The 23,637-nt window shown below is 35.2% G+C and overlaps 1 protein-coding gene across 1 annotated transcript; it reads left to right on the top strand.

Moving 5' to 3' along the window:
* The first annotated feature begins 1,715 nt into the window (after positions 1-1,715).
* LOC144967481 (uncharacterized) lies at positions 1,716-22,187 on the top strand. The gene is made up of 6 exons (XM_078904788.1): positions 1,716-1,775; positions 4,994-5,187; positions 18,379-18,562; positions 19,954-20,033; positions 20,385-20,584; positions 21,084-22,187. Exons 2-6 carry the CDS (start codon positions 5,094-5,096, stop codon positions 22,164-22,166), a joined length of 1,641 nt encoding a protein of 546 aa, XP_078760914.1. The 5' UTR covers positions 1,716-1,775; positions 4,994-5,093; the 3' UTR covers positions 22,167-22,187.
* Positions 22,188-23,637: the final 1,450 nt, after the last annotated feature.

Raw genomic sequence — 23,637 nt, 5'->3', positions numbered from 1 at the left:
TCCAAAACAGGGTACGACGTTTTGAGAGAACAACTATGAACAGTTATTAAGCGGGTTATACAAGGTTGCCAATTTCCCGTCTATTTACGAAATTCAGTATATTACAAACTGTACTTAAACCGTTTGATTTCTAAATCGAATTTTTCACGACGTGCTTTCGCATATTCTGCTCCTTCTGTGTGGAATGCTCTTTCAGCGGACACCAGTCACCGTGATTTTCTGTCCTCCTATAAAGCCTCATTGAAGACAGAGTATTTCCTTTCAGTTTTCTGTGAGTGATTTTATTGATTTTGTTGAATGATATATGAACTCATGTGCATATATGGATAAGCACTTCCGAGCACTTTTGGTGGAAATGGGCGCCATAGAAATTACGCATTTTTATTATTATTATTATTATTATTATTATTATTATTATTATTATTATTATTATTATTATTATATTATTATTATTATTATTATTATTATTATTATTATAAACCCTCAGTATATTTTCAAGTCACCTGCTAAACTGAAAAAAAAAAAAAGTAAATTTATAATGTCTTTTTCCTGGAGTTCAGAAAGGGGCATTAAGCATTATATATTGGGCTTTTATATAGAGCATTATCCACTAAACATGCTCAAAGCACTTTACAGTGGGTCCCTGGCCAACAATAACACTTAACATGTAAGACGGGACATGACGCTTGTTAGGCGATATTACATTTTTTTTTTCGGACAGAAACAACGATATTAACGGCCAGGTACTCATTTTTCACCTGAGTATGATGAGAGAATGTGAGTAAAGAGCCTTTTCCAAGGAATCAACTATGCGCCAAGCGAGACTCGAATCCAGGACCTTCCGATCCGAAAGCGAGTGTCATACCACAAGACCACATAGCCGCATTATAAAAGAAGCGGATTGATGAAAATCATTTTAAAATAAATATAAGGAAATAAATAAATATACCCGAATATTCATAGTTTATTGTTGTGATTTAAAGAAAATGTATGTTATTCCGAGTTATTTTGGTTATAAAAATTAATATGATAATGACAAAACGGTGCCTTTGAAATTAAAACAAAATATAAAATAATTGAAGAGGTTTCAGAAAAAGATATAATAATAACAGATCATTTCAGTTGTTTCACAAAACCACATTTGATTCGATCTCTATATCATTTTTTTATAATGGTTAGAAAAATGAACGTGCTTATAAGGTGAGTCCATTTGAGCGAGCGTGCCTTAAGTGGGGTTGGTTTGTATAGTAAACTCTCTGTTTTACGACCCGAGCATGCTTCTCGCCAGGTTGTGCTTATGCGGAGTGTTTATAAACTGAGACCAATAGACCAATAATAGATAGCTAAAAGTAAAAGAAAAGAATCGGGTTTTAATTTTGTATCCGGATATACAATTCAAAGACTCTATCATATGGATTTTCTTGCTATTCACCCAGCCTTAAAAGAGATAAACAACTAAGGGCATTTACTCCAGCTATGTTCGTATCCAGTATTTTCGAAGAATTAGTATTTTGATTAGTTTTATCCTGCTTTATTATAATGTCAAATTCATTTGTATCAATTGATCCAAACACTAGGATTTAGGATTTATAGTATATTGAAAAAAAAAATAACTATATCTTACAATATCTTTTGAGTTGTTGAAAAGAGATGGCATAAACGAAGAGAATGGCGAAGCTTTAATTAAACTATGTTGCAAATTTGCAAGGGAGATCACTATGCTCATATTGTGTATGGCGAAGAAATACCGGGAGAAGAAGAGTTGAAGTTGAGGGGTAAATAATTGTAAATTATCAAATTATTCGATCTATAACTTGATTTTCAAATGTTTGCTGGAATTGTAGAATTAATGCATACCCAAATTGGTTATTGTCAATGTCCTTTTTTTGTTGTTGTTGGTTTTGATTTGTTGACGGGGCGATCTGGGGGAATTTGAAGTTTTTATTTTTATGGACAATTTTTAGGGTAACCCATCACCTATGCCTATGATCACTAATCAAACATGATATTAGTATGTATTTTGAGCTACTGAACACCAAAGTAGTGGCAGTGGGGCCTGGGTCTGAGATGATGAATTAATAACGAAGTGCTTTACAGTAAGGTACAGTGCGTATTCGCATTCGCAGTATTGGGGCCACTGTGAAACCACTATTCGTCGCAGTGGCAGTAGAAGAATCGGTCTCCCGTCTCTGAAAATTAGTTTTTGTCCCCTCACTGAACACAACACTATTTTCTGTTCTAAGTGTTTGAGAAGGAAAGAAAAGGAGGAATGATGGAAACATTTTGTGTGACTGAGGATTGAGATGAACGTTTCAACTTTTCCTTCAAGTCTGAAATTTTACAAGATCGTGTTTTGTTTTGTCTTTGTTACCCCAATCCAATCCATGAAAAAATTTCCCTGTCCCCACTTCTCTGACTTGATCATTCGTTCACATCTTGAAATCTATCAGCTTATCTGACTATCTGTCAGATTAGTTTAATGAGAATAGTTCCGTCCCCATTTATTGCATTATTTACAGTTAAATATATATTTTATAAATTTCCAGGAATCTCTCTCTCTCTCTCTCTTTCTCTCTCTCTCTCTCTCTCTCTCTCTCTCTCTCTCTCTCTCTCTCTCTCTCTCTCTCTCTCTCACAGCCACACACACACACACACCCACACACTCTCGCCCGTTGCTCATGACTCATATCTCAGCAGTGCTCCTGTAAATAATAGAAGTTACCATCAATAAACTACCTCTACTACCACAGCCACCACCACATCATCATTACTACTACTACCATAGCAACCTCCACATCATTATCAAAACTATAGCAACCACCACAACCCGTACATCATCATCATCCTCCTCGTCACCATCGCTACCACCGCCACTACTACAACCACAACTATCCAATCATCATTACTACCACAGCTACCACATCATTATCAAAACTACAGCAACCACCACCACCTACATCATCATCATTATCCTTATAGTCATCATCATACTACCACTACTACATCATCACCACCACATCACTACACAACAACAGACACATCATCATCATCGTCAACGAAACGCAAAATAATATTATTAATAATAGTAATGTAGTTTATTTATATTTTGTGCCCAATAATGCTCTAGGCTCGTAGGCTACTACTGCAAATACAGAATGAACTCTCATTTGCAATACTACTGCAAATACCTAATTGAAATGATTGAATATCTACTCCTACTACGGCGAATAACGAATATGACCGCTATCTGCAAGTTAAAAAATGTAATTTTGTTGTTAATGTTATAGCACGGTGTATTACTATCTATATTACTGTTACTGAGTTGGGACTCTATTCTATAAATCGTCAAACTCTAATGTTCGTGCGCATACAGAGGGGAGGACGACACAATGTGGGCAGTAGGCAGAGGGTGGGAGTGATAAAGCAGTAGCAAAAGAGCTCGCCCATATCACACTGACTCACCTCATACCCCTACTTTCGACTGTAGAAGGATTGTTGCCCGTCTCACACTATCAGAATATTATGTAATTTTATACTAATTATTTTTTGTCCTGCTTTTATTTGGACATTGTGTTATGTTAGAAAAGCTCTTCATTTATACCACAGTTACTTTGACTGACTTTTGTTATTTTTGAAGAGTTTTAACTCTTTTCTTTTAAATTTTTATCTGTACTTCCAATTGATCCATGCTTTTGTCTTTCTCGTCAAATAAAGTGGGTTTAGACTACAATCGTAATTTTGATTTGCATTTGCCTAATTTTATGCAATTATCAATAATTAAAATATTAAAAAAACAAAAACAAGCAAAAACTACACTGCTAGGGAAGACTATTCAGACTGAGTCCGAATAATCTGTTAATTGCACACGTGCATTGGAATTTGAGTCCGAATAGCCACAGTAGACTATTCAGACTCGACTTCGATTAGCTGCAGCCTACTGAGTTATTATTAGGTCATTGTCATTGTCTAATCTCATGAGAATGTGGTGTGTTCAATATCAATAATAATAATAATAACTCATTAACTTTATTAAATTAAGAACTACATTAGTACAGCTAGGCTGCAACATGAATTTTTAAAATCCTCGTTCTAGGACTAAGACTACATATAACTCGAATGAATAATGCATGACTAACTATAAGTTTCAAGGGGGTAATATTTGTTGCCACACGCCTCTGGGATAAGTTTTGTACCCAGTTGAGAAGAAAGATAATAATACACTTGAGAAGAAGAGAAGAAAGCACATATGGCATGCATAATTTATTGGGAACAGAGATGAGGTGGGGGTGGGAAAATAGTAGTTGTTTTGTGTACTATCGACGTTTTTCTGAGCACTCTGTGTAGTATACCACAAATTACACTACTATGAGGCTAGTGAGAGGTTCGTGACTGACCAATCAACATGTTGATACATAGGCCTTATGCATGCGGTAGAGTAGAGTCCCTTCAAATACCATATGCAATAGTATAGCGGGGCTCGGCTACAATGGGAACAGACATGTATAAAGTATTTCATGTAAGCTTTAAGGTTTCGCATCTCAATTGGATTCAATAGTCTGATGTCACGTGGCCCAGCAACGACGGCCATCGTGGATCTAAACAAAGAAAATCAGTACTTTTTATTCTTCATGCTGGCTAGAACTTTTTATATGTCTTGTGATCAGAATGTGTAAAAGTCAAAACATGATCAGATTTATGGTTTTTTTTTCCTCTGGATACGCTTTTTTGCTCGTCGGAGAAATATTTCATAAGACGTCCGCCATTGTTCCGATAGTTTAGAGCCAGTTACTAAGTTACCATGCGTCATCGCGAGGGAAGTGACGTTATGACTGTTGAAGCGTATTTAGATTACATTTTTTAGTAATAGTCCAACTATACTGTCGTTTTGGGTCATGAAGGTAGTGCATGTTACGATACCCCATTTTAGCTCTTTGAAAAGTTGGCGGCTATGAGTCGTTACGATCAGGATGAAATTGATTTTTTTTTCTCTTAGTTTTCCAATCAGGTGATGTCCGGATGTGCAGTCTCCTTATATATTTTCCTTCAAGATTATCTCATAACTCTGCAGTATAACCATACAAGCCACTCATAAAATGGAATCAGACGTAAAAGATAATTCAAAGACAGAAGATTCCTGGAGGGTTGAGGAAGAAGATGAGGCGAGATACAATTTTAGCAGTGAGAAAGGTAAGCGTGATCCCAGATTGAACATTAATAATCCATTATTAGTTTATCTAGGCTGTTTGTTTGTTTGTTTTTAAATAGCATTTCTTTGTAATAACTTTTTTTGTATTTTGATGTGGTACATGTGAGAAATCTTGGGACAGAATTTGGCTTCTACCATTCATATTTATTTTGTTCTGTCTTTGGAGGTTCGATGTCAATAATAACTCCAAAATATTTTGTCTCTTTAGTTTCTTTAGATCATGAATGGTGAAATTAATTTAATTAATTCCATATTCAATTATTTACCATAATTTTTTTAGCTCTGATCGGGATATTTTTACAACAAAATAATAATTGATAATATTAGTTTAGATATATTTCATCATGGTGCTCAAAGCCAATAACAAATGTATGATAAGGCACATATATATATAATATATATTATATAATATATATATATATATATTATATATATATATATATTGTTATATTATATATATATTTAATATATTATATATATATATATTATATATTTTATAATAATATTATATATATATATAATTATATATATTATTTTATATATTATTAATATTTATATTATATATAATATTAATATTATATAAAATATAAATATAATTAATATATATATATATATGTTAATACGTGGAGACTTTTGGTACCCTATTAGTTCATTTTACAGTACTTTACCAATAGGGAGACCAAAATCCGGTCCCCCTATTGATTTGACCTCTAGCACATTCACTTTTCTATTTTTAGTTTAAGGTTGTCAACCCAACCGTCAAGGATATATAATTGTAAATCATAGTATTGAAGTTATTTGTTAAACACCACAGTAAGAAGAGTTATGCCTAAATTTTCACGTTGGTCAATAAGGTGACCGCCTGAAAAAAGTACAATAGGGGTACCAGTGTTTTCATCGATATATTTCAATAGTGAGGCAATATATCTTTCCGAAATTTTCTCTAAAATTCTAGAGCATTATATGGATTTTTATAGTAATGAAAACCTAATATAAAATTGTGTGAAAGTTGATGAACTGAGGAATGAACAAGATATACGAATTATAATCTATTTTTAGAAACAGATTTATCGAATCTTGGTCCGGATTCTTATCTTGGTGACAAGAGACAAGCAAACATAGTAACTCTTTTTTCGTGAAACGTATGTTTAGTCAATTTCGCGCATAAAGAGGCACTCGGCACTCACTCACTCTGCAAGTCGGTAGTAGGTGGTTATCAGTTATCAGCTCGGCCTTTATTCTTAGTCAAACGCTTCATCAAACCCATTATTGAGTAGCATGTTGATGCCTGATGCCAGTTGAAGCCATCTCGACGTCGTGAAATGGAGCATCTTCTGTCATAGCAGTAGAATCGTCAGATGCCGCATTTAAATCCTCCATTCCAGGCGTTGCTGTTGCCATATCGATCTTCGAAATGATTTGGTCTAGACGTCAAGTTGACTCGTTCTATGTCTGAAGAGATTTTAAAGTGCAATACCTAACATTATAACTTGATCTACAAAAGAGTCTTTTTAAATGAACCGCTGTGTTTCTATATTTTTCAAGAACCAAGATATCTGATAACCACTGACTACTGACTTACAAAGAGAGTGGCCGACGGACGTCCTCTCTATAGCCGCAAGTATTTTTTCGTCACTTGCTGAGTTCCAAACTAGACGTCTATGGCATCGTGGGGTAAATTGATGCTGGAGGCATCATTGAAGAGACACCGAGATAATTATAATGGTAAGTTATTGGCCATTCTTATTACATCACAGTTGATTTAAGATTTTCAATAGGGTAGACATCACACACCGATTGATGATTGTCACTTGTCAGTCAGTCATTTGGAAGTGGAGTCAGATAATTCGGGAACTTCTGTAGACTGTAGATTCACACTAGTGAGTAAGATCTGTCGTTTACTACTAATACTACTACTACTACCACTACTACTTTTAGTTTTAGCGCTATCCAACTCAACACTTCTCGTGTTTATTTTATTTTGGCAAAACTAGAATGGATTTTTGAAAAGAATATAAAATAATTTAAACTTAAACCTGTCTTTGCATCTTGCTTTATGCATACAGTATGCCATATCACAGCCATCACAAAATCATAGTTTAATGTTGAGAATATGCTATTTCTTTTGTAACTTCAGATCAGAGAGATTTGAGCTTTAAAAATCCTGAAAAATGTCTTGCTGTCAATCCAGACAACCCTTTTGATGTGATCTATGATGTTAATGGTAAGAATGTAATTTGATGAGGAAATGAATAACATTGAGGTACACATAGTTTGCTTTTTTTTTTTTTTTTGAGTCATGATGTGTAATACTATTACAGTCCACTCCGGATAATTGCAACTCTTTAATCGCAACTTTCGGTTAATCACAATATTTCCTAAGCAATGGAAATAATTCTATATAAAAGTCACTGGTTAATTGCAACAAACTTCGGTTTTTTAAAAAGTGGTAAATTCAAGAAATCAAACAGTATATCATGATTAAATTTCATCATGGATGAAATCGTGACAGGTTGAAGAATCGAGAGTGAGCAGGATTTAATGCTACAGTAGTGTGTCACCACTCTGTTAGAGTCGAAAGAGGGCGGGGCTCTGCAGTATGGGTTTGTGACGTCATCGGTGGCCATTAAATAGAAGAGGGGTGGGGCTGGTCATAATCTTGACAACAGGTTATAAATGACAGTTATAAAGAGAGACTGAGCGATATCCTTTGTTTTAGGATTAACAACTGTGCATTGTGACCAATGAGTTTGGTGAGAGCTTATTGTCTCTCATTAAGGCTAATCTCTTTAACTCTGACAAATGTTGAATTGTTGAGAAAAAAGATTGAAACTTCTTCCAATCTGAATAAGATATCGGCTTGCTTCATAGCTGCTTTTGGTTGACAAATCTACACGGGGCTGCCATATGGTTTTTGTTTCAATCAAATTGCTCTGTATGTGGTTGACTAAGAATATTATTTACTGGTTTGAGTTGACAATAAATGTGTAAAATGTTGAAATAGTGGACAGGAAACTGAATTTCGGTTAATCCCAACATTTTCGATGATCCCAAGGTATTGCGATTATCCTAAGTGGACTGTACCTGAATCTTGAACGAAAAACTATCATATGGATATGATTATAGACAGATTGGTTTCTGGAATTATATTTCCGTCCTCCCTTGCCAACTCTGACGTTCTTGAAATTTAAAAGAAAATAGCCAGAAGGTTTCGGACTTAATTTTCTTTTTTTTTCCAAAGGACAATAGTCATAAGGTAAATAATTTTTAAAAAATCCTTTTACAGCATAAGATGGCATGATTTTTTGTTTAAGAGTTTAGAGAAAAACTTGCACATGATAGTCTTCAGCTTTTTTTTGTTGTTTTTTATTTTCTATATAGACTCCAACTCAGAGCCTGAAAGTGATGCAGAACAAAGTTCCATATCACATGATTCATTTGTGGTAAGTATGTACATTAAAATAAAATCATAACATTTGTATAGCGTTTATCCACAGTTGGCACCATGCTCAAAATGCTTCACATCACCATATTTTGTGGTGGACAAAACACATTTGCCACAAAAGATGAGACCTGCAGTCTGTTAGGCGCAATACAATATTTCAGGACAAGGACAACACTGTTTTACACCAGTGAGATCTCCTAGTTTTTTGTTGTTAAAAATTTTTCTTTGCAGTGGACTTCGCCAACAATAACACTATTTTAAACCTTCCTCGTTATATTTTGAAGTGATATTCATTGATGAGCCATTCACATTTGAAGTCGTTTGTTTTTTTATTTGACAAAATGTGAAAATGATGCGTTTCCAGGAAAAATTAAAATAGCTTCTGTTGGGATTATACTTTTGATCTCGCATTTTGTCCAAATTCTCTTGCATCGTAATGTTTATCAACTTTTTTTGTTAACTATATTGCAGTTGCAAGGTTAGGAAGTTCATATTGTTGCAATGACAACCGTTTATATGTCCAGAATCGTAGTGATATAAAAAATTGTTTTGTAGTTGTTGGTCCTGGTGTAGGATTTAAAGAGTTGGTTAAAAACGGTTTACTGAAACCCTGGTTGGTGTATCTATATTTATCCAAGCACAGTTGAACATATTAAATACTTAGACAATATGTCTGCCTTTCTCAACTCTTTTTTATTATACTTGCATTATTAACCAGCTAATTGTTTAGTTGGATTATTAAACAATGGCTCTTCATGTTTATTGTCAACATGAATAAATTGATTGATCTGTCATCTTTTCCACAAAATATACAGGGTCCCGATTTTGTTGCTGACTCCGAGTCTGATTCCTCTACGTACTCTGTGAGGTACCCAATGCTGAGTACATCATTGTCTCTGGAACCTAGTGCTCATTCCCCAACTCAGTCAGAGCCTCATCCACAACTATCACAGACTGAACCTCGTTGCCAGTCTGGGACCCAGGTTCAACCCGAATGCTATACACTTGCAAACCAACGTGTTACGTGCAATGGTGAGTCATTTTTTTGTCATTCTTCTCCTTTGATATTTGTGGGATCAATTTTAATTTACCCATTCCTTTTAAAAGAAAACTTCCACCCCCTCCATGGTGCTGCATTTGTGTTATTGCATTTTTTTTCTGTTTTGGCAGTGCTGCGTCGCAAAATACGCTACCATTTACATAACAAGCACAAATCCAAATTTGATAGGGTGGACATCTTAGAATCTGAAACCCCAATGTGTGAGTGATATCAGTGAAACCAGCCATAAAAATGTTCATGTTTATTTTATTGGGGTTTTTTTTTGTCTGTAATAGACTTAAATTGCTTGTATTGTAAGTGTTAAAATGGTTTTTTTGTTACAACCCATCTATATATTAAAACTGTTTCTTTGTATTTCTATGATGCTTAAGGCTTTTTTTCACAGACCAGCTGGAAACTTAACGAGAATCAGAGTAGATAACATTTTTATTAATCTTGCAACCTAAACAGTATATGATGATTGGGAGCATTTAAAGAAAAGCACATTTTCTTTTTAATTTGTCGGTACTAAAATTATACTTTGATAATGTCTGCTGTGCTACAAACCCTTTTGACTTCCAGGTTCAATATTTTTCTTTATTCTAAAATTCTTGGGTGTCCTTTCAATGACAACTGAGATCATTAAAATTCAGCTCACAACATGATGTGTGTAGATTTGATGAAAACATATGTTCGAGTTGAGAAGCAGTGTTCACGAACTTGCTGATCGTTTTTACTAGCATTTATTTTCCTAACTTACCTTGTCAATTAACAAAGGCAAGACTCAAATATTTTCTATCTGAACAGTGTTTTGTTATTGAAATATTTCCGGCATATACATGTCATATTTCATTCCCACAAAATATAAATCAGGATTAAGTTGTCTGGGCATCAGCATCGTTCAGGCAGTTGGGGGGAAGTCTTTAAGGAATTAATGAAGCCGATGCTCAACCGGTCTGGAGGACGTTTGATTGATGTCGGCTGTTTGTTCTGCCAGCCGGTGATGTTTTCTCACTCCCTCAATGACAAAGAAAGTCATTGTTATGACTATGAACTATAGTCTATTATTACTTTTGTTACTATATTAATTGTTACTTATGCCGCTACTGTTATTATTATTATTATTATTATTATTATTATTATTATTATTATTATTATTATTATTATTATTAATGATATTGCCTTCATTGCATTCTATTACTATTATTGATATAATTAATTTCTGATTGTTGTAAATAATTTATGTGAATTGAATTTTGTCGATTGGCCAAGGGCCTACAATAAACTTAAATGAAATGTTAGTCTTTGGATAGGACTTGGGTCTATTCTTGATTGCTTTTCCGCCTGGGTCGAGTGAAGCATTTGGAGTAAATTTTGTTGCTCAACGTAAAAAACATGACGCTTACCATTCCGCTGATACTGATCCCTCCAAGGGGTGGTTGGGGAAAAACCTAAAATTCTTTTGACATTCTGTCTGATTTTTCGCTGAAACAACAAAGGACAATCTATGTATTCAGATGAGACTTCAATGTGTTACTATTCCGATTTATGTTCATATTTTGATTATAATGAAGAGGGAACCCTGAACCCAGTGAAGTGGGTGGATTGATCTATTTATTTCTATTTCAAAACAAAAATATGGCGTCTTTTCACTGGATTTGTTATGTGGCAGAGGTCTCCACAAATCTAACATACCTCTTCCAAAGGAATAGATGGTAGAAAAGTATATAACAAGAAGGAATTATGACAGTTACTTGTCCAGGCCTTAAATATTTGGAATGCTATTCCTCTCTATCGCTGTCATGTAGCTGATGTGCATACGATCTGTCTATTGATTTATTTTCATAGTTCATAGCATGATGTGCTTTATTTTCTTCTTTTTTTTCCAGAGAAATACAAAAAGCCAAGGAGACCCTGTCCATACTGTGGACAGTTGCAAACAAAACTCTCAAGGCATTTGATGAGGAAACACAAAGATGAGACAGAAGTTACAGAGGCCATGAAATAGCCTGTAAAGGAAAGGGATAGAACAATGGAGAATCTCAAGAAAAAGGGCATTTTTTATTCAAACACTAGAAACAATTCAATAGTTATGCGTGAGAGAGCACAAGGGTCACATGAAGTTGTTATGTGTGCTGGCTGTAAGGGGTTTTACTCTGGACGAAGGGTTTATGAACACAAAAAGAAATGTAGTACTGAGCATGCTCTGTGTACTGGGGTTGTAAAATTTTATCCCGTGGCTCCCAATGCAAGTAAAGAAATAAAGGAGAATATTCTTGACAAATTTCGGAATGATGAAGTGGGAAATTTGTGTCGATCAGACAAAGCTATAGTATTGTTAGGAACAAAATTGTGGAGTAAAAGTTCAAAGAAGGAGAGAAAAGTTATAATGAGTGATTTACGCATCTTAGGAAATTTGATTTTAAAAACTAGGAAGAGAACAAATCAACCTTCTTTCTCTGGAGAGGACGTGGTGAAGCGTTGTAACTTTAATGAAATATCGCAAACCATTTCTGAAATGACTTTGAAAGAGGATGGGACATTGAAAGCAGGCTTGAAGCTTTCAATTGGATTTATATTGAAAAAGTTAATTAATTTCTTAAAAGGGGAATATATAATGCAAAACAAAATGGAAGAATCCGCAGAGATAGATTTGTTCAAAGCTGTCCTGGATTATAATTGGGATAGTATTTTTTTTACAGCCAGAGTTCAATGTGAAGCAAAGAGAACAAATTTGAGAAAACCCAAAGAGATGCCATTAGAGAATGATATAAAGAAGCTACGGCAATTTATTACTGAAGAGATGGTCCGTATTTGTGAGGATGATTATCAATTATTTGATTCACATATGTTTGTTAGGCTTCGCAATGTCATCGTAGCTAGGCTTACAATGTTTAATGCGAGGAGAGGCGGAGAACCCGCAAGGATGTTGTTAAAAGACTGGAATGATGCAGATTCAGGTGTATGGGTTGATCCCCAGCTTGTACAACATGTCACTGATCCTCTGGAAAAAGCGTTACTTGAGAAGTATAAGCTGGCCTATCAGTCTGGAAAGGGAAGCAAGATGTTGGTCCCTGTGTTGATACCCAATGACACAATTCAGCCTTTAAGGAAACTTGCACAGGAGCGTAAAGCTGTTGATATTTCAGACAACCCATTTCTTTTTCCAAATACAGGAATATCCAAAGATCATGTAAGTGGTTACATTGCCATCAAATATGTCACTTCCTTAGTAAAGGATTTAGAGAAACCCCAGTTGTTAATAGCTGATAAATTCAGGCACCGAGCTTCGACATTATTTGCCTTACTTGATGTCCCACAACACGAGAGAGATGTCTTCTATCGACATATGGGACACAGTGAATCAATCAATCAAAACATTTATCAGTGTCCACTTGCAATACGAGAAATAACAGAAGTTGGTCATTTTTTGGGTCAAATTGATAACTCAGCATCGGTCACTGGGGAAGGAAATTGTAACATTGAAACAAATGACTTTGTAGTGAATAGAGACTCAAATGCAAATTTTGGAACATCCATAGTAACAGCTGCAAATCAAGAAGAAATATTTGATGGTGAAGCAGGAGTGCCAAATCAGCTTACGTGTTCTTCAAAACAAACTGAACCCAAGAGGAATTCAAGCAAAAATCGGAGATACATGTCATGGTCAGATGAGGATACAGATAGAGTCAAGTCATATTTTAAAAACTTTGTCGAAGATGTTTCAGCACATGGTTCAAGGGGATCATTACCTAGAAAGTCTGAAATTATTCTGTTCTTAAAACACCACAGGGTATTTTCACAAAAAGGAATCCCTGAAGGTACACTAATTAGTTTGGTGAAGACAAAGATTTTTAATGAAAGAAATAAATATAGAAGGGAAAGAGCGTTTCAATCGGTGTAATGACAATCATGAATTTGATTTGTATTACATTCATTGTATTGTATAGTGTTATTGACATATTTTGGGGGTTTACAAAAACGTTTTATCTTTATATAGTACAATCTGTTCATCATTGCAATATCCTTTTTTATATTATATGAACATTCATTTGCTCAGCTTGAGAGACAAATGCTTTGTAGAACCATAGCTGTCAACCGTTCTGTTAAAAACGGATTTGTTCCGTATTTGACTTCCTGAGTCAGTAAGTGCTTATTTTTAGTTCAAAATCCGTATTTTGTAATTTTTGACTAATTTGTGGTAAAAAAGCCATGTGAGCCTAATGAATTATTATTATTGATCCATTATTATTACTATTACTACTACTACTATTGTTGTTATTATTATTATCATTATTATTGGTGTCCAGTGAGAGCATAATCTCCATTTGTGTAGCTCTTTAATTTGAATTATGCCTCTATCATAAATGATTTTCAACAATTAAAAAAGTTCCATTCGTTTATATGACGCCTGTATTTTACTCAAACCTTTCATAATGTATTGGAGATTTGCATAGGATATGGATGTTAGCCTCGATATACTTTGAATATTCTAAGACAGTATTGATACTTTCACTATTTGTTACAAATATTATTTTAATTAAGAATAAAATTAAATCCACCTTTTTGATTGGAAGGTATTCAATAAGAAAATCAATTGCTTATATTGATTAAAGATGACAATGATTATTTCCCTTTATTAATTTATGAAATATATAAATTTAATCCCTTTAAAAACATCTTCATCTGATTTTAATTTTTTTTTTTTCAAGCAAGCTTTTGTAACGGTTTAGGTTCAAGAAAAATAAGTATACTCCATTTTAGGTGTGTTTATCTTGTCAAAGTAAAGAAGTAGGAATTCTCTAATATTTAGAGGTGCATTTTACTATAACTACTATTATAGTATACTACTTACAGACCATTATGTTGCATGAAAGAAAACATATATGCAATCGTCTACTTTTTATCTGAACTCACCTAATTTTTACCCCAAAACGCCCTCTCAAGTGATGTACCAGGTTGGTAGTTATGCATTTCTAACCATCTTAAGTTATTTCATTTATTTTACAATTGTGCTTCTTGTGTATTGGTCCTTATCAAAGTTGAGGCAGTTGAATTCTTTCTTTATATTGTCCGTTCTGAATTTTGATCTCATTGTGGAAAGCTCCCATAGCGGGCAGGGAGGTACACACTGTGTCTTCTATCCCCTTATATCTGTTTTCCAACATGCTTTCAGTCTTTGTCTTGGAATGAGATTACTTGTTTTTTTCCTGGCCCTCGCCGGAGTCCTAGCTGGGAGGGAAGCAGTCAAATGCATATTTATTGTTTTGGGAGATGATATTTTTTTCCTTGTAAATCATCTCTCTGTTATGTATTATTACTATATTTGTTATTTTTTAATGTATAATGTAAGCATTTGAGTGTGTTCCTCTTTGTTGGATTTTGTTCTTGTGTCCGGATAAGACTTATAGGTGATCTCAAACTAAGTACATTGGTGATACGCTCTTGGAATCTACATCTGATCCCTATTTGTTCCCAGTTCCCCTATGTCTTACTTTCTCTTGGATGCTTCAACTGTAATTCTAGAACTTTTTACTATCCAATTTTCTTCCTTTTTACTGGCGCTGATATAACCTAAATGTGTTGCAAGCGCCGTAAAACCCTTAAAAACAAAACAACAATCATTGTGGAAAGTGTCATTTTAACGATTCAAATGTGCTGGTACTAAACCCGATAATTGAGCAACATTTGGACTAGCCTCTGTCATCTCAAACTTGTTAGTGTTAGTAATAGTAATTAAAAAGGCTGACTTTTATATGTTGCGATTCGATGAAGGGGGGGGGGGGGGGGGCTTCGGCACACATCGTCCCTCATCCCGGGCCAAATGAGCGTTCCTTATTTTATTTTTGAAAAGTTGGCAGCTATGTAGAACTATCTGAAAGAATCAGATATGGCAGAATAAAAAGTCTTTCTACTAACCCTAACTTAATTGGCCAATGTAGCTTTATGTTCAGCATTTTCTAGATACCTAATGTAAAATTTCACTATTCTTTTTATGATATTTTAAGAGTTGCAATCTTTAGAGGCGACTGTCAAGAAATGACACCTCTGTGCATTTAATTTCATTCTTTCTTTATCCCCTCATCCTTAATCAGAATAATAATAATTAATAATGAAAAAAAATGCAGCAACGACAGCTTAGAACGGCATAAAGTGCTTAAGAATTATTTTTTTTTGCATTAAACTTTATTCAAACGATTTTCAACACTTTTGCTTCACAGTTTATGCTTTTTAACAAATGCAATTAAGCAACTTACCAGCAACAACATATTGGTTTGTTATCATTTGAGGGTTTTATCAGTAAAACTGTTTCTATCCTTTTATGTTGCACTGTACACATAGCAAACTTCATGCTTTTATTTGGTGACCAAAGACTTATGTGATACAGTGGATGAATGTTTGTGATGGCTTTTGGAACTGAAATAAACCTGCAATATGATTTGTAGACTTCTATCGTTATGTATCATTTTTCGGTCAAATGTAAATGTAATTTTACACGAGCTTGATGTATCATAAAACCCACAATGAGCTCAACGTGCAGCTGGTAGTACATTTATATGGACACAACGAACAACGTTGTTACAATTCAGTAACGTACTCCAATTAACACAAGTGAGACTGTAAATGAGACTTTTACAATGACTCTGCATCGCCACAAATATAGATTCGAACCCTGGCAACTCGGGCGTCAGACGAACTGTCTACCACGAAACCAAAGCAAGCATTGTGCAAGTTAAAGTGAATGAGATGTTGATTGAAGCCGTTCATTGTGTCCATCAGATCTGCTGTCCTATCCATCCAACTCCATTCACTGGGTGGGGTTCCCGACTTCCCATAATGGGCAGGGACGTACTCGTTGCGTCTTCTATCCCCCTATGTCTGTTTTCCAACTTGTTTTCTGTCTTTGTCTCGGGATGGTGGATTACTTGGTTTTGTCCAGGACCTGGCTGGGAGGGAAACAGTCAAATGTATAGTTCGAGTTTTGGGAGATTATATTTTTCCCTTGTAAATCATCTGTCTGTTATGCTCTTTATTGTTTTGTTTACATATTATTTATGCTTTGTAAACATTTGAGTGTATCCCTCTTTGTTGGGACCTGTGCTTGTGTCTGAATGAGACGTTTAGGTGATCTCAAACTAAGTACTTTGATAGTGGGCTCTTGGAATCTACTGTTTCCTATTTGAAACAAATCCCCTTTGCCTTACTTTTTCTTGGGTGCTCTAATTGTAGTTCCAGAACTTTTTACTATCCCATTTTCTTCCTTTTTACTGGCGCTGATATGACCTTAATGTGTTGCAAGCGCCGTAAAACCCTTAAAAACAAAACAAAACAACAGTCCATTCAGTGGTATACAACAACAACAAATAAACTCCTCTGCCTGGTCCCTTCTATCTCTGATCTTAACCTGGGTCGTCAGGTTTCTAAAGGGGTCGGGGACTGCAAAAACAATGGCGCACGGAGCAACTGGGAATATTTTTTGCCGTGTTTGAGTCCCAGGTTATTTCCCTGAGCGCCCCTTCTGAGGGATGGACCTTCCCAGGAGTTAGTAAATGCGTTGCTCGGCCACTTCACTCTACGCACACTGGCTGGGATAAGCTTCGACACTATGGCCATGAAGCTCTTAATCTTAAGGACTTACTTTATTTTAGACAATTTGGTGGTAGCTCACTTGAAAATGCACTCTTAGGTATACACATATATAAACATATACTGGGCTCCCTAAAAGGGTTTTTTAATGTGGTCTCCCTAAAAACATGTTTTTACCAAATGTCTCCTTAAAGCTACAGAAACACTTAGTAAAACATTAGGGGGACCGAGTAATTTTCTATATACCATTGTGATCATCAAGCATCAGAATTGTGTTCATAAATCATTGTAGGGAATCAAACTATACTCATTTGAACAAAGATTGAACAGTTTAATCAATTTGAACAAGACATATGCTTGGTCCTCCAATTGGTGCATTTCACAGTGGTCACCTTAATAGTGGATTGATACTTATATATATATATATATATATATATATATATATATATATATATATATATATATATATATATATATATATATATATATATATATATATATATAATATATATATATATATATACGTGTGTGCATATTTTAGAAGCATGATGAAATTGGATGACTATTAAGGACTTACAGAAATGGAAGAAATATTACGGATTTTTGTTTCAATTCAATTTGTCGCAATGTTAGAGAAATTCTTTTTTTTTTTTAAGTTTCTGCAATTTTATGGAGAAAATTTTTTTTCTTAAGGTTAAAAGGATACTGTTCAGTACATGTCTGTGAAACTCAAGTCGATCGCTAACTCATAATGGTAGCCGTCAACAACAAAGTTTATTTTATGTATACTGGTTTCCTTTTTTTATGGTTTAGTTTTGTTTTACTGAAATTTTACCATTTATTACTGATGAATTTTGTGTTGATTATTGATTTTTAAATTTTCAAATAGGCAGGTATGTATCAGGCTTTGTGGGCTTAAAGTTTATTGGCATGAAAATAAAAATACACACACCGAAACAAAAAAGAAAGACAAGGAATTGTCCCTCTTCCAGTTTGATCTATGAATGCATAATATATTTTTTTGATAGCCTCTGATGAATTGACTGGTGCTGGTGTGCCCAAAAGTAAGTTAAAAATTGTTATGATTCTATTTTATTGTAGGCTTGTGGGAGCCTAAGCCAGAAGACATTTTGTCTATGTTTGACAAGCTGTCCAAGGGTGAAGTCCTCCCTTTACAGTGGAAGTGCCCTGGTAGACGAGCCCCAGAATCAGAACAGGAGGCTGCCAAAAAGGAAGAGATGGACATGGAAGTGGATAAGGAGGAGTCTAGGGAGGAAGAATCAAGGTGATAAGCTGACAGCTTATTTATAAATGGCTGAAAGGATTTGCTATCCTATTAACGTTTTCTTTGTGTGTTAATTTTATTTATTTATCTAAAAGACATTATTGGTTTTTGGTTATTACATTTTACTATTTCATACGTTGTTTGAGCCAGATATCTCTGTTTTTGACTTGAAACAAAATAATCCTTGTGTAGACATACATTACTGTGAAACCTAAGAGCCCTATACTGATTGAAGATACTTTCTTCAGTTGGTGATTCCATAAATCATTTAATATTATGATTCAAATCTCTTGATGGATACAGTGGTTTTGTGGTCTCTGTTCATAAGCACACTTGGTGGGGGGAAACAGAATTTTTACTATATAGATTTAGCCGAAGAGGACTTGGCTTATAAGCAAGGAGTAAGGCATGTCCATTAAGGGGGTTGTGACGTTGGCATGGTGCTGGAAGTGGGGGAAGGGAAGGCGCAGACTGTCACCTGATGGGGTCGTAGCCAATCATCAATCAAGTCATTTTGATGACCAGTTTGTTTGCCGAGGTGTTAAGCATTCTTACGATGTGAAGTGTGAAGACAAGTTTCCCATTTCTACTATTTGTCTGTGACTTTTTTGATTTTATGTATGCATCTGTTGGCAAGTTTATTTTGGGTTCCAGACCTGCACTCTGCACCAACGGCCTCCTATGTTAAACAAGCAATTAAAACTATCAGACTTTATCTTCAACTTAATGGCCTAGAACAAAGTCAGAACCAGCACGAAAAAAAAGAAAAAGAAGAAGAATGAAAGAAAGACAGAGACAGGTGCATCCAATCATCAAAAGAGCAATAATCACAAGCTTTTTTTATACTTCATCCCATAGGTATGGCATGATGTTGTCACTTATTGTGGCAGAAAAGAAAAGGTTTTATTAATGACCTCCCCCCCCCCCCCCTTTGCGAAAAAAAAAATTAATTGAAAAGCTAAAAATGACTTTTAAATGGACCAATGGCAGGTTCAACCAAGCAGTTTGTGCAAACCATTATGTATACATTTGGAAATGAAGATGTCAGAGTTGTGTATTTTTACTGTAATATGAGCATTGAATGTAGACTTAATCCAAAAAAAAATCTGAACCCGTTAATAAGCACAATAATCCCGCTATTAAGCTCACTCTTGTTTGATTTCCAAGGGGTGTGCTTATAAGTGGAGACTACTGTATCAGGAAATTGTGTGGACGCTATTGAAGATCTATACACTGATGAGTTATTTGGGTTATTTTTTAGAAAAAACAAAAAAACAAATAACCCATCAGTGTTTAGTAGATGATCTATACACTGATGGGTTATTTGTTTTTGTTTTTTTTAAATTAGAATTTTGTTTAATTATTCTTTTCAATATAAATCTTTCTTGCAGAGAGCCTGAACCTTGTGCCTTTGACTTTGACGATAGCCAATCAGAGAGTAGTATGAAAACAACTCCAATGAGGGCTCTAGGTAAGTCGATGTGTTAAGTGTCAAATTGATGGCCGCATGGTGCAGTTTATTTTTCTTGTAACAAAGTCAACCAATGTTGATCATGGTCGTTCATCCGATGGGTGATAAAGATTGCTGATCTGACTTTATGCTTTTGTATTGGGCACTTTGACATTATCGAACTCAAACTCAGGTGTTAATGAGTATCTTGTTAGAGGCAGTGACGTATATTGTAGCAATTCAAGCACAAAAAGTAATGCTTAAAAAGTTACTTGTACTTTGTAAACTGGGATTAAAAAAAAAAAAATAGGAACCAAGTTGCAATGTCCTTTTACTGTTCTTTCTTTTTTAAATTTTTTAATGGCTATTTAGGAGGCCCAGGACGTACTCCAAGAACAGAAAAACGAGTCGCCCGAATGGACAACATCATGGACTCATTGCGTAAACAACAAATCCAACGCGCTGCTGAGAGAGAAGCGAGGAGGGCAAAGGGATCACCGGGCAGGACTCCCCAGGGAAGAGGTGGAAGATTGCTCAAGTTTGGTAGTAGCCCATTGGCTCAGAGTCCAAGGGTAAGCCACTTCACTCAAGGATGCCCTTTTTCCACTTTAAGCCGAAAGCTGGCTATCAGGGTTTTTTTTTTTGTTTTTAAAAAACAATTTGCTAGAGACTTAATTTCTTGTTCGTTTGTTGTTTTTATTTTTGTTTAGATTTTTTGTTTTTTGGGGGGTTTTTTGTTTTTAAAAAAAACAGTTTTCTAGAGACTGAAATTCTTGTTTGTTTGTTTTGCTTTTTTTCTTTTAAATTATTATTTACAGAGGAAATTATTAGTTGTATAAAGGCAGAAGTTTCGAGGGAGCTTTGTGGGTAATACCGTTTGATAAAGAGAAGTTTTGCACAATTAATTGCATCATACCAATTATTTTGTACATAGTTAAATGCAAAAAAAGATTAAAATTCAGCACATTTTTGAGAAAATCATTTGCCTTGATCTTGAACACTCCACACATCAACTATTGCAAATGCATGGCTGCCAATAGATATTTATCATTTTTTTTCTTTCAAAAACAGAATGCTGGTGGCTCAGAAATGAAAAAGGTAGCACCTGTGATGGCAATTGGGCAAACAGCTTCACCAACCAGTGATGTACCTCAGACACATCCCTCTGCTGTCTCCACGAGCCCTAAATCCTCAACATCTTTATCATCATCATTTCAAGTTCAATCAACGACTACAGCGGCAGCTTCCATAACTTCAGACACCAACACCTCCACCCTTATCAACAATAATCGCCCGACATCAAATTCACTGACTCCCGTTTCCAGTGAGCACCCAAACGTATCAGCATTAGAATTAGAAAGCAGATCACAAACTGACAGATCAAAAAATCCGCCAGTAACTTGTTTAACTCCAAACTGTGCTGCAGATAATGTCAACAAAAATCCCATATCTGATGTAGCAGTTACACTATCTTCATCTTCAGAAGATACTAAAACATCTGCAGTTATCACCATGACTAATTCTGTTATCTCCTCTTCTTCGTCTTCTTCCCCGACTGTCTCTGACATAAATGTTACAAACACTGTACAGAAGACAACGACTGGGAGCAATGTTTCAATTTCATCTTCCTCTGTCTCCTCCACATCGACCATCCATACTGCTGCCTCAACATTACCCACTTTACCACCTGCAACAGCTGCACGTGTTCAATCGTCAACATCCTCTTCCTCTATCGTGTCTTCCACCTCTTCCATGCATCCTGTTCAATCTTCCTCCTCCTCATCGCATTCAACAAACCAGACACCACCACCACCACCACCACCACCACCACCACAGTCATCATCATCAAGTTTGGACACTACCAAACCCTCAGTCCCTTCTGCAGATCCAGGTCCAAATTTAGCTCCCAATTCAACGCCAACCACATCACAGTCGCAATCACAAAATTTAACAAACCCAACAACAGCAGCAGCAAACAGTAATAACAATGCAGTGAGCTCATCATCATCATCATCATCATGTACTGCACCAGCTACATCAAAACAATCTGCTGATTCAATGCAAAATGTTGATCAACAAAAGTCTGATGCCACAACCACTAGTTCGGGAATGTCATCAGTTGCAAATAAAATTCAAGCCAAAGAGTTGTCTTGATTATAACATTTTAAATATTTATATATATTTTAATTTTTATTATTTTATATTCTGTTTTTTTTTTTTTTTGGTATTCATTACCTATGATAGCTTGTCTAGTCTAGGTCAAAGTGTGGCTATGTGGTCTTGTGGTATGGCACTCGCTTTCGGATTGGAAGGTCCTGGGTTCAAGCCTCGTTCAGAGCATAGTTGAGTCCTGGGAAAAGAGTCTTTACTCACATTCTCTCACTCAGGTGTAAAATGAGTACCTGGCCGTTAACAGCATTGTCTCTGTCCGAATAAAATTGTAATATCGCCTAACAGTCGATATGTCCCGTCCTACATGTTAAGTGTTGCTGTTGGCCGGGGATCCCTTGTAAAGCGCTATGAGTACATTTAGTGGATATTGCTCTAATTAAAAGCTCAATTTTATAATTTTAAAGTGATAGTAAGCTGCTAGAAGCTATCGACTTTGAAAAGGAATGAACTAAAGTGAACATAACAGCTTCGAAAAAGAACAGCAAAAAATACCAAACACAACGATTCAGGTTCAAAACCCTTCTTCAGCCAATAAGAAAAAACAAAAAAACATGAAGACATCACTTAAAGTCCTGTCATGTCAAAGAAATATTTGACTCATCTTGTTTGCAAGTAAAAGGATCTTGAAACTAGAGGTGCCTAAATGAGCCAATAAGATGAGAGAAAGATAAAGGGAGTAATTGTGACTCATATATAAGGGAACAACACAAAACAAATGACGTTTTTCAAGTAAACACAAAATATATATAAATAATATATATATTAGATTGTCATAATAGTTGAAACATAATAGGTAAAAATGTGTGTGTGTGTGTGCATGCAAGGGAAGAGAGAGAGCGCGCAACAATGAGATCAAGTTAATGAAATAAAAACGATAAAAATCAAGAATAAGATAGAGGGATGGGAGGGGGGGGGGGGGGGGGATGTATTATTGAAGATGGCGATAGTGTTATTATTGACTCTCTACCTACCCTATTACAGGCCTGTAAATTTGCCGGCATTTCCGGCAATTTCACTCCTCCGGGAAAAAAAATTCAAGGGAGAAAGAGTACGGGGGACTTCGACTCAGTCATCTTCCCATGGCCCTAAAATAGGCTGTGTATATCATACTGGTTAAAATGAGGTTTTGACACATACATGTAAAAAAGCAGTTTGTGAGTTGGATTTTATTTTTCATATGGCATTTACATCCCTGGTAAAAGGTCTTTGTGTGTGTGTGTGTGTTTCATAATGTTTGGAAATTATTTCTAAACTATGAAAGAATTTAATTTCTCTCTGTGTGTATTGTTTCAACTTTGTCCAGACTTTTAAATCAATTTGAGGAGGAGTCATTCCTGTTATTCTTTCAGCGTCGGTCTCCCAGTTATTTGGTCATTTTTTATTATATAACCCAGAAAAACTGAGGAAATCAAGATGATTTTTTATGTGATTCTTTTAATTACTGAATATTGAT

The sequence above is a fragment of the Berghia stephanieae genome, chromosome 3 (assembly GCF_034508935.2).
Source record: "Berghia stephanieae isolate SIO BIC M18660-M18661 chromosome 3, UCSD_Bste_1.3, whole genome shotgun sequence".
Classification (NCBI taxonomy): domain Eukaryota; kingdom Metazoa; phylum Mollusca; class Gastropoda; order Nudibranchia; family Aeolidiidae; genus Berghia; species Berghia stephanieae.
This window is presented reverse-complemented; position numbering and strand designations above follow the sequence as displayed.